The sequence below is a fragment of the Gopherus flavomarginatus genome, chromosome 2 (genome assembly GCF_025201925.1).
Source record: "Gopherus flavomarginatus isolate rGopFla2 chromosome 2, rGopFla2.mat.asm, whole genome shotgun sequence".
NCBI lineage: Eukaryota > Metazoa > Chordata > Testudines > Testudinidae > Gopherus > Gopherus flavomarginatus.
Window position 1 is genome coordinate 86,884,038 of NC_066618.1, and position 12,352 is coordinate 86,896,389.

General features: G+C 45.2%; 1 protein-coding gene across 6 annotated transcripts in view; it reads left to right on the forward strand.

Annotated features, from left to right (window-relative positions):
- The window catches only part of FBXL2 (F-box and leucine rich repeat protein 2), a 144,714-nt gene that overhangs the window by 91,691 nt on the left and 40,671 nt on the right, over positions 1–12,352 (forward strand). For 4 of the 6 annotated variants that reach the window (XR_007772333.1, XR_007772334.1, XR_007772332.1 and 1 more), the window contains exons 7-10: positions 78–173; positions 471–597; positions 781–855; positions 2,653–2,783. Coding sequence is in view for 3 of the 6 variants with exons in the window: in XM_050938029.1 (XP_050793986.1) it covers positions 78–173; positions 471–597; positions 781–855; positions 2,653–2,783 (429 nt within the window). In the remaining 3 variants the exon portion in view is untranslated. Of the gene's footprint in view, positions 1–58; positions 174–470; positions 598–780; positions 856–2,652; positions 2,784–12,352 lie in introns of all 6 variants that reach the window. The other 2 variants (XM_050938031.1, XM_050938030.1) reach the window with 1 other exon arrangement.

Genomic DNA, 12,352 nt, shown 5'->3' on the forward strand with positions numbered 1-12,352 from the left:
AGGCTTTTACCATGTGATAGTGAAATTTGAAAAAAGAAGTGACTGAAGATATTTTTAGTGTGTCTGCTGTTTTGCAGCACGTGTTATAGCCTTAGCAAATTCTGTTCCAAGCTGAAACATCTGGATCTGACATCCTGTGTATCTATTACAAACAGCTCTTTGAAAGGTTTAAGGTAAGAATATTTATTCATGTTAAAAGACTGTTTTGAAGAACATTTACTGAAATCACATATTTCTCACTATTTCTTGAAACGTATACTGTGTATCAGCCTCATATATGCACTATACCTAGCTTTTCTAAAGGTGTAATGTATAGTGCTTATGTGTGGTCTTTCCCCATGGTTTTTCTGTAGAGCCCTGGCACAGTTATCCATCATGAATTTGTAACAGCATGTTTCATTTGGGTTTTTCACTGTTATCACTATTTTAAGGTTGGATTTAACTTTATGCATTTTTTTAAATTCTCCCAGTGAGGGTTGCAGAAATCTGGAACATTTGAATCTTTCCTGGTGTGATCAGATTACGAAGGATGGTATTGAAGCACTGGTGAAAGGGTGCAGTGGACTAAAAGCACTATTTCTTAGAGGTTGCACACAGGTACATAACTGCTTGGGTGTGAAGATAATCCTTTAGGAGTACAATTTATATTTTGGTATTTTGAAAACCTCCTTGACTTTAGATGATGATGTTTTTGTTACAGAGTCTTTTTATTTTTTAACACTATAAAGTCCGTACATTTGTAGCGTTCCTTGCTCATTTATTTTTTATTCATTAATACAGTTGGAAGATGAAGCACTGAAACACATTCAAAATCACTGTCATGAACTTGTAATCCTGAACTTGCAGTCATGCACAGTATGTATTTTAAACTTTGAAAGAGTACATTCTACTTTTATAGCACTTTTTATCTAAGGGTCTCAAAGCATTTTTCAGACATTGATGAATTCAAGTGTTATACTTTTGAATAGTTGGGACAGCACATTTCTACAAGTCACAGAATATTTCAGTCATGCTGTTGATAAAATAGCTGAGTGGAACATAGCCTGTGCTGCCTGGAGGCCATAAACCCGCTGAATATTTCCACTGCTGAATGCAGATTTGGAACCTTTGGCTTTCCATTATTTTTATTTGTAGATAGCTTTAGCTTTTAACTAGTAACTGGAATCAGTCAACTACCATGAACTGTATAAATCAAAATAACCACGCAGTCTTACTGATGTCATTTTATCCCTGTTCTCCCAGGCCCCAAGCCCCAAAGTCTGTCATCTGTGGTCTATTTTTAATTGTAAGTTCTTTGGGCAGAGACCATGTCTATGAGGTGCTAAGCACATTCTTGTGTGCTGGATATTTAAAAAAAATTTTTTTTCTAGTAACATTACATCTACTAGATCAGGGGTCTCAAACACGTGGCCTGCAACTCCTCACGGCCCCCCCGCTCTCCCCAAGTGTTTACCTAGAGCGGCTCTGGCCCGGCGCACACCGGGGGCAGGGCAGGCTCCTTTTTTTTGGCTACTAAAAGTAATGTTTGTGGTAGTGGTTAGTCTCAGAAATAAGGTCATATTAACATATCTAGATAATTGGCTCATTAAGGTAATAAACACAGTCATCTCAAAAGGCAGCAGAAATCACTGTTTTCATCACATGGGAATGACAATCCAAAGAGGAATGAGCTTGTATTAACACAAAGGATAATTTATTTGGGAGACGTTAAGTTACCAAAGTAGGAAAAACACTTTTCAGAAAGGAAGATCCAGAAGAACTGACACAATTCATCTTTCTAAATATTATAATCCTACATTGTGTCCTAGAAGACTATTCATATCATGTGTGCAACTAGTATTGAGGAGCTGTTTGTTTTCAGTTATGCCTGTTTCAGAAAATAACCGTGCAAGTTCAACACCAGGCATATCAGAACATAAGTTAGTTCTCTCTATCAGAGTGGCTAAACCAGAACACTATAATGAAAGATTAACTCAAAGGACAGGGAAATGAGACGTCTGGGTTCTTTTACTGGGTCTGCTGCAGGCTTCCTGGGTAATTTGGGGCAAATCTCTGTATTTCAACATACTTTCTGTAAAACAGGGATAAGAAATAGTTGATGACTTGTAATTCTGTTTCTTTGAAGATAGCATACAATAGGATTCCCACTCTTGGGTTTTGCATCCCCAGTTCAAGACAGGTGGTAATTGCTCTTAGTTTTTGGCAGTGTGTGGCATTGGGCATGAACCCCTCCCTCATCTTTCATTCTAACTGCTTGTGCCTAAACTCCTTCTGGACATTTCTTAGTTAATCCCTAAATCTGTGGGAAGGAAAAGCTCCCCTAAAAATACAAACTGCATGTGATTGTAAATTAAAATATTTACCACATGAAAACCATGCCAAAGATGGGAGAAAACCCAGCTTCACACTGCATTAGAACAGAATCTCAAATCTACAAAAAGATGTGGGTGAGCAGGAATCCGATGTGGTGGTTGTGTCAAAGAAGCAGAGTTATTACCTGGTGTGTAATTTCCTGCTGACATTTTGTGGATGAAAATAGACAACTTATCATGGCTGCACACTGTTGATCTGATGTCATGCTGCATGGCTCTATTTTTATTCCTAGACAAATTACTTGATAGGATAAACTTCAACCTTTTTTATTTGTTGCAGCAAATTTCAGATGAAGGCATTGTAAAAATTTGTAGAGGATGCCACAAACTTCAGTCACTGTGTGTTTCTGGTTGTAGCAACCTTACAGATGCTTCTCTCACAGCACTTGGTCTAAACTGTCCGAGATTGAAGTGAGTATGTCACAATTTTTATATTCATCATTGGCCTGATCCTGGGAGATTAAGTTTCTCCTATGAAATTCTAAGCACCTTCAACTTCCATTGATTTCCATTGGAGTTAAGGGTAATCAGCATCAGGGCAAAAACCCAACCCCTGCATATCATGTGAAAAGAGGAAAAAGAATTTGTCACAGTTACTAACTGACTCTATATTACTTCATAGATTCATACAAAGGATCCTCAGCTGCTGTAAGTTGTCATATAACAATTTCCACGAGCTGAGGATCTGTCCAATATATACTACATTTTATGGTTCGGTATCTTCTTCTTTTGCTTTACAAATAGTACTGTAAATCATACCTGAAATACTTAACTAGAACTACACGTAGGTGACATTTTAGGTGTGTTTTTCCATTAGTATGCTATGCTGCCCAACTGTGTTAGACTTAAATGCACAATGGTCTAAATTATCTACACCAATTGGGCACAGCTGAGGTTGGGTGGCTTAAAATGAAGTTAGTTGCAGCTCCCTGATCCTCTGTCTTGTTCTTTCCCAGCATGGATGTACTTAGAACAGCCTTTAGGTTCAATATGCCAGCCAAGAATAGCTAGAGTACAGTAGCACTTTGGCTACATCTCTCCCGCCTTCAGACTGTAATGCCCTTATGCTGAGGGTTGCAGTGGGAATGGCATAGGTGTTGGCTGTGCCTGCTCTAAAGCTAGCTGGTGACTCTCCCACAATGGGGCAATGCTCAGCTATAGAGATGTTTTTGCTTTTGGCCCCGTTACACAACCGGAGCAGCACAGAGGTCTGGAACAAGGAAAAGAATCTGGTTAAATATATCTGAATTTATCTTCAGAATGTTATTACTATAAATAAATTATCTGCCAATTCAGAAATAATATAAATTTGTTGTTAACTTTTTATATTATACTGGTATTAGCTGCACCGTGCCCGCTATATGAACCAAAATAATTTAATGTAACTCTTAATACTAAGAAAACTTTCTCTAAAGGGTAAGTATTCTCTATAGTTTCCCTTCCTTGGGTTACTTTACTTAAAGCGATACATGGTATCGAGAATGATTTCAAGCCACAAACCTCTGTGTGTACGTTAAATGCTGTAATTATAGGCAATTCCTACACAGATTTTATTTCACCCACCACTGAAATGCAGCCATGTCAGGAGTGAAATATAGCTATTTGACAATATATGGTAACACTGCATAGTTAATCTTCATTTCTCAATATTTTGAAGAATCTGTTTAATGCAGAAATGCATATCTGCCTCCACCCTAGTCATGAAGAAGATTTCTATTATGGGGCAAGTGTAATTAAAAGTGTAAGACATTTTCCTTTTAAGGATGATTTTTTTAATACAAAAATATTAAGCTTCTTAAGATTAAATTAAAACCTAAATTATGACAGAAACAGATTCAATAGTTCTTAGGGAGACTGACCAATTAAACTTTAATTATGGACAGTTAAGGAAAATATATATATCAGTAAACTTTGTATCAAAAAAAAATTCTGACAAACTATATTTGGATGCCAGTGTTATATGTAATTACCAAACACATTCTGCCATGTTCATTTTTAACCTGATTGATAGGGGAAAAAAAGAGCTTTTGTTTAATTTAGAAAGACTCTCTTCAAGTCAATGTCTGTATCTGATCCAAATCTGGCTGCTTATGCAAATAGCTATGAGTGCTTATGCATGCTCTTGCTTCAGTCACAAGAGTCTTTTTTCAAACTGATTTGTCACACTCCTTAGAAGGCTAAACTCCTTGTCACTAGTTAGGACTAATCTGAGTCTTTCTCTCTAACTGATGTCAGAAAAATATAGTACTTTGAAATCATTCCTGGCTCACTTTCTAAGGCAAAGAAAGAGGCCTAAAATACCTATCAGTCTCACACTCCTCCTTTCAAGTGAAAGACAGCTCTCATGAAAAATCTCTCAAGAAAAATGTAAGGAAGCACCTAACGCGGGGCACCAGAAAATGTTCTGCTAGCTAAGCAAGCCTATAGCTTGCTAGTCTCCCTCAGTGCCACCAGGGGACAGGCTTCAGCCATTTCTCATACAGTAACAAGATATCACCAAGGAAAATGAATCTGACAAAATGATCCCCATAGATCTGTCTGTCATCCAAAGTAAGGGTAATGCAAATTGCTATAGACTGAGCTTCAAGACCATGTACTGAAATATACTGTATTAAAAATTTCAATCAACGGAAGATGCAACTCCCGACTTCTTTGTACCTCCTAAATAACACATCTTTTGAAGAACTAGAAAACCTGCAAAAACCTTCTAACTCCTTTCCCAAAATTGGATCAGCTGATTTACTCACTTGCCAATTTAGGAGAAAGCCTTATAAGAATATTTGCTATCCAGGGATCAATCTTACAACTACACATGCTGTTCTCAAGCTTTCTGTAGAATTACCGTTACAAGAAGTACAATAGTGATTAAACTCAGATCATGACTGTCAGTGCCTTGCCTCTTTTTCACACACTTATCACCTATTTCTCTCTATCCTTTAGGAAAGAGTGAGGAATCCAATGAATAAAAAAGGTGCTTTGGCAATGCATGCACTCTCTCTTGAGGAGAAAGGGAAGGAAACGGTTCAAGTATTGCCAACTCTGCAATACTAGTAGAAAATATCCTGTGTACTTAATAGAGTAAAATCAACATTCAATGATCTACTATACTTCAGCTGAAAAAGGGGGGAATAGACTGTTTCCTGTTCAACTGCATATGACAATGGCAGGTGTAGCCATATAGTGCTCTCTCTTACAAATAGACATTTCATTAACAGTTGTTAACCACCTATGATGAGCTGCTCAGGATCACAGAACATGGGCTTAACAAACGTATAAAGAGTTGCTCATGGATGTTCAGTATAGCCCTATTAAGAGAAGATGGTTCCTGTATTACAGAGAGTATTTACTCAGTGACCCTACACTGGGTAGACTTGGGAAGATGAGATTTTGAGGCATTTCAGAGTAGTACTTTATGGTTAGCACTTTGAAATGCATGACTTCTTAAACCTTACCTGTGTAAGGATTGTTTAGAATGATCTGAGTCAAGAACTGTATTAATCATAAATGCCTTCTAACACACAAGTGACAATAGGGAGCCTTCAGTCATAGCTCTACTCTTACAAGGCAGTCATGGCTGCTCCCTATGCAGTGCTATTAGACAAGGTGTCATGGATGAATTAAAATTTCATCTATAATATCTCTTTCCAAGTTAAGTTACACCTCTTTCCTCCCTCTGGTTTATCTTACATAGCTTGGAATCTCTCACTGTGTCTGTCTGTCCTGGTTTTTCTTCTTCGGTTTCCTTAGCAGAGATACCTCCCTTTACCTCTCTAGTCTCCAAAGAGTATGACTATTCTGAGAATGCTTACCTTGGAAGAAAGAGAAAATTACTTAACTGTAATTATGTATCAGAGGGTAGCCGTGTTAGTCTGGATCTGTAAAAGCAGCAAAGAATCCTGTGGCACCTTATAGACTAACAGACGTTTTGGAGCATGAGCTTTCGTGGGTGAATACCCACTTCCTCAGACGCATGACTAACTGTAATTAAAATTAACTGTAATTGTAGTTTCCTAAAAACAGTGTGCTCAGATCTTTACCAAGAGTGCACCATAACTCAGATCCCCTGTCTGTGTCAGGAGTCGGCAACCTTTGAGAAGTGGTGTACCAAGTCTTCAGTAATTTAAGGTTTCACGTGCCAAAATAAATTTTACAATTACAGGGGCCCCCGACAGAACCCCAGACTGGCAGTGGGCTGAGCTGGGCCAGCGGCCGAGACTTTGGCTGGCAGGGACCAGCGGATGGAACCCCGAACCGGCAGCAGGCTGAGCAGTACAGTGTGCTGCCGGTCTGGGGTTCCGTCTACCACCCACGCTGCCGGTCTGGGGTTCCAGCTGCTGGCCCAGCTCAGGTGCTGTGGGCCAGGGTTCTGTCCATCCAGGCCGGAAGCAGGATGAGCGAGGCCGGCAGCCGGGACCCCAGACTGGCAGCGCAGGGGATTCCATCTGCTGGCCCCTTTCAGCCGGGGTCCTTTCTGCTGGCCCTGCTCAGCCCGCTGCCAGTGCGGGGTTCTGTCCATCCAGGCTGGCAGCGAGCTGAACAGGACCAAGACCCCAGCTGGCAAGGGGCTGGCAGCCTGCCGCCAGTCTGGGGTTCTGTCTGCCGGCTCCTGGCACCAGGGTCCCGGCCCTGTTCAGCCTGCTGCCACCCAGGGTTCTGTTCACCCAGGATGGCAGTGGGCTGAGTGGGGCCAGTGGCTGGAACCCCGGCTGGCAAGGGGCCAACAACAGGAACCCCAGACCGGCGGCGGGCTGAGCGGCTCAGCCAGCTGACAGTCTAGAATTCCAGATGCTGGCTCCTGGCTGCCGGCCCCACTCAGCCTGCTGCCGGCTTGGGTTTCCGTTCACCCAGGCCGGCAGCAGGATGAGCGGGGCCGACAGCCTGAACCCCAGACTAGTAGCGCACTGAGCTGCTCAGCTCACTGCCTGTCTGGGGTTCCATCCACTGGACCCTGCTCAGCCCGCTGCCAGCCCGGGGTTCCCTCCATTCAGGCCAGCAGCGGGCTGAGTGGGGCTGGCGACCAGAACCCTACGCTGGCAGCTGGCTGAGCAGGGCTGGTGGATGGAACCCCAGACTGGCGGTGGGCTGAGCGGCTCAGCCAGCTGACAGTCTGGAGTTCTGGCCGCCGGCTCCTGCCAGGCGAGGTCCCAGCCATCGGCTCTGCTCAGCCTGCTGCCAACCTAGGATTCCATTCACCCAGGCAGGCAGGGGCTGAGCGGGGCCGGTGGCTGGGACCCCAGCTGACAGCAGCGTGCCAGTAAAAATTGGCTCGTGGTATAGGTTGCTGAACCCTGATCTATGTATCTGTCACACACCAAAGCCAGTTAAGATGGCCACTCACCTACATCCCCCTCCAAAACTAGTTACAGTGTAAAGAAATAAACAGAGAAAATGCCAGCCAGTGCCTGGAAAGAATTTCTCTAGACAACCACATCAAATCTGGTGCAATCATCAAAACAGACCAACACCAGAACCTTGCTCACCCTCATGCTTATCAGTGCAATATCTGTGATCAGTATGCCCCAATATTAAGGCCCAATCTAATCTGCATCATGGCTCCCTAGCTGAATGACACAGTAGGGTAGCTGTTAGCTCACCTCTCGACACACCGTCACTAGATCGAGGGACAGCTAATCTGAAGGTGGAATTGCCATTCTTTTCCTTTCTCACCCACTGCTGCCTGTGCACCAGTGTTCAGTGCTTTTCAACCAGATGTGTAGCAAGTAAGTTGCGTGATTGCTCTTTCTTTTTAAAGCATATCCCATCACTTTGCATGTTTTTATGTTATGGAGCATTAGATAAGAGGTTTGCAGGATTGATGAGAGGTCACACACACAATTAGAATTGAAAAAAGGTTAGTGGTATGCAAACAAGGAAAGGGATAACACATGGATGGTTCTAAAACATGTTTTCCCTCATGCTTGACATTCTAAATAATTTTTGCACCAGTTATGTGATTGCTCTATCCAGGTTTTCATTATGGGTTGCTAACCACCTCTGATGAGCTACTCAGAACTACAGAAGAGGAGGTTATTTACTGTAACTGGAGCGTTCTTTGAGATGTGTGGACCCTACTTTGATTCCAAACGTGGGTGTGCATGTGTGCCCTGTGCCGGAGCTGGCACAGTTTTTTGTAGTGGTATTCACTGAACCCAAACACATTATCTACAAGCTTGCACCCGAGGCAGTAAGAGGTCATGTGGGTCGCTGCTGCTCCAATATCCCTCTAACCGGTAAGCAAAGTAGTCCATAGCAGAGGCGATGGAGGGTGGGTATTGGAAGGCAAATAGGCCTGACATCTCACGTTGGAGAAGGTAGTCCAGGAGGATAGGAATGGAGATGGAGTCTAGTAGGTGATGATGTCAGTGTGCCCAGGCGGTGAAACACTTCCATTTCGCCAGATAGCAGGCCCTGGTGGGCGGCCTCCTGCTGTGCTTGAGGATGTCATGCACTGGGGTGGAGCATGCTCTGCTTGCTTGCCAGCTCCATCCAAATACCAGGCCGTGGGATGGAGTGGGCTCAGGTTGGAATGTCAGAGTTGGCTCTGTGCCTGTGTGAGGATATCTGGGTGGGGGCAGAGGTGGATCCAGGGATGAGCAGAGAGGTGGAGGAGGTCCATGAACCAATATTCTTGAGGACAGAATGAACGTTGCTCGATCCCATCGAATCTTGCACAGGAGGAGAATGGGCAGAAAGACATAGTGGACTTTGTTGGTCCAGGGCAGGAGAAAGCTATAGTACTGTGAGTCCATCCCAAGTGATACTCTGGAACAAAAGAGGGGGAGTTTTTGCTTCTTGTTGGTTGTGAACAGGTCCCGACGCCAGACAGCAGTATAATTCTGAGCGTAGTGTGGGATCATGTAGTTCCCATTTGTGGTTAGCATAGAATGACCTGCTGAGCATGTACGTGAGCGAGTTGCTGGCATCTGAAAGGTACATGGCCTGAATTGTGACATCGTATCTGATACATCAGTTCCAGAGTTGGATGGCCTCCACACACAGAGGGGACAACCTGCACTGCCTTGCTTGTTAATATATAACATTGCCACCATGTTGTTGGATAGCAGTCGAATGTGACGTGATCGTATGAAGGGAAGGCCCTGGGCCATGTGAGCATCCAGGTGGGCGCCCCAATCCGTATCAGGAGGTGTCCATAGTTAGAGTGGTGCAGGAGGCAGGAGGTGTAACAGGGTGCCTATCAGTACCATGGACAGGTCTACCAGGTGAGGGAGGCCAGGACGTAATGGGAGAGGGACAGATTTGCAAGCGGTCTGTCTGCGGTTTGTAGGTTGATTTGATCTATAGTTGAAGGCAGCGCATATACAGGTGGGCAAGGGGCATTACAGAGGCGCAGGCTGCCATGTGGCCGAGGAAGGAAAGGCATGCACAGATGCAGGTGTGTGGTTTGTGGTGTAAAGTGATGAGAGAAGTAAAGATGATAAACCGATCTGCCAGGAGGAAAGCCTGACCCAGGAGAGTGTCCAGGCATGCTCCAATAAATGTGATCCATTGGGTAGGAACAAGGATGGACTTCTCCTCATTGACACAAATGCCAAGATTGGTGAGGATATCATAAAGAGTCTGGATTGCTCAGAGGAGGTGGTTACGTGAAGTTGCCAGTAGGAGCCAGTCACCTGGGTAGGGAAACACGGAATGGCAGAGGCATAGCATGTGGGCTGCAACAATGGTGAAGACTTTTGTGAATACGTGTGGATTGGGGACGATACCAAAGGGGAGGACATGGAACTGATAGTGGGGGTGACCAACCGCAAAGCGGAGAAACTTCCAATGAGCCAAGTGAATATCAGTGTGGAAATATGCATCTTTCACATTGAGAGCCATGAACCAGGCTCTGTGAAAGACACAAAGGATAATGAGGGGAAGCATGACCATCTGGAACTTGAATTTTCATACAAACCTGTTGAGCATGGGGCAGCAGCTGCCTCCATTCTTCAGAATAAGGAAATATGGGGAGTAAAAGCTGCAGCCCTGATAATGGAGAGGGACACACACTATGGTGCCTTTCTGGAGAAGGGCATCTACTTTCTCTTGGAGAAGATCTCCACAGCCAGTGTGGGCAGGCAATGGGGGGAGGGGGAATGTGAGGAATTCTGTAGAGTACCCCTGGTGAATGATGTCCAGTACCCAGTGGTCTGTGATGATCTTGCTCCAATTTTGGGCAAAGAGGGCAAGATGGGGGGTAGGGAGACATTTACAAGTTTTGGTGACAGTGTCAGAATTGTTGCTTAGACTGACATCCCAGGAGGGTTGAGGGAGCGGAGGTTGTAGTAGCAGAGTATTGCCACTCTGCCGCTTAGGAGTAGGGTGTATACCAGACCAACTGTGCTGGTTGCAGCATGGCCCCATGGATGTGGAGGGCAGTGCAAGAGGGTTCCTGGTTTCATTTGTCCTGGTCTTCCTCCACTGGGAGGCCAAGAGCTGCGGCTGAAGCAGGTTGTGGTATTGTTTATGGTCATCCAGCAGGAAGAAGGAAGGCAGAATTAGTGCCTCGTCCAGTGACAATGAGGCTACAGTGGGGACTGGCAGTACTGATGGTACTGGCTGTACCGTAGCATCATCTGGTTCATCGTCAACCGAGAAAGGCCTGGTGTGTGGCCGGGTTGGTAAGAGGCTACCAGTGTTAGTCCATATTCCTGGTAGCGGTCCCAAGAAGGCCAGCAAGGCCAAGTGTACAGGTTGCCAGGCATCGATGGACAGCAGGGATAGTGGAACCCTGGGTCGGAAGTAAGGTCATACACCAGTAGATAGGATGGTCGGCGCCTGGGATACGGGCTGTGAGATTGGCCAGGTGAGAATGAGGGAATCCAGCTCTGAAAAGTCTTCTGAGTTGAAGGACAGGTCTAATGGGGGCGGAGCCGCTGGTGCAAGATGAGTGGAAGATATGCATCATGCCAGGAAAAGAAGGAAGGGTTCATCCACCAGAGAAGGGAGCTCTGTGGTGGCTGGGGGACCGGACACTAGTGAGGAACCTGGGAATGTATGGGAGCAACAGCTCCACAGTAGGCATCAGTGGTTCCGGGTGTGCAGGAAACCAAGCTTGGTGGCCTGGAGAGGCCCGGCATCATCAATGGTGCCAGAAGTGATAAGGGTGCCGGACCAGTGACTGGAGCTGGAGTGACATCAGCGGATCACACTGGTACTTCAACTTATGCTTCGTCTGGGGTTTCTTGAGAGCTGGAGCAGTCGGGTTGATGCATGACTTCTCACCGACTTAGCATAGCTCAGGAAGGCAACACTGTGTTTAGGGGCAGTCCCTGTTGGGGAGCCAACCTTATGCTCATATCTGTGTTTCTTATGCTCACAGTGGGCTTCTGCGACTGCGGCGGTACCCCTGGGTTTGGCGCCTTGGAGGAAGATGGAGGGGCACTCACTGGTGGTGATGGGAGGCATTCCAGCACATCTGCTGGTCTGGATCTGACTGCACATGTAGGCGCATAGGTTCCCCCCATTAGAAGCCTATGGAGGCAAAGTTCTCTCACTTCTCTCATTCTGAGCAGGAATGAGCGGCAGATGGAGCAGCAGGTGATGATGTGAGCTTTGCTGAGGCAGTAGAGGCACCGTTGGTGCTTGTCACTCACAGAGAAGGAATGCAGGCATGAAGCACAGTTTTTGAAGCCGGCTTGCCGGGGCATAATCCCCAGAGCGGGGGATCTCCCTGCTGGGGGAAGGGTCCAGTGAGGATCAACTAGGAATCTACACTATAAATATCTGTATACAACTATATATACTGGAAAAACAGACAAGCAGCTCTTTTAGCAAGGCTAGGAACACTGAGGAACAGGGCCGTGCAGTGATAAGAGAGAACTGGAGCGGTGTCAACCCTCACGGCCTCTGATAGCCTCGGATGCGAGCATACGGATGACCCACGTTGATGTGCAGGTCAACGCAAACTACTAAAAAAACTGCGCATCCGTGTTTTGGAATCCGTATAGGGACAATCACTTGAAGAAGAATGGGGGCCC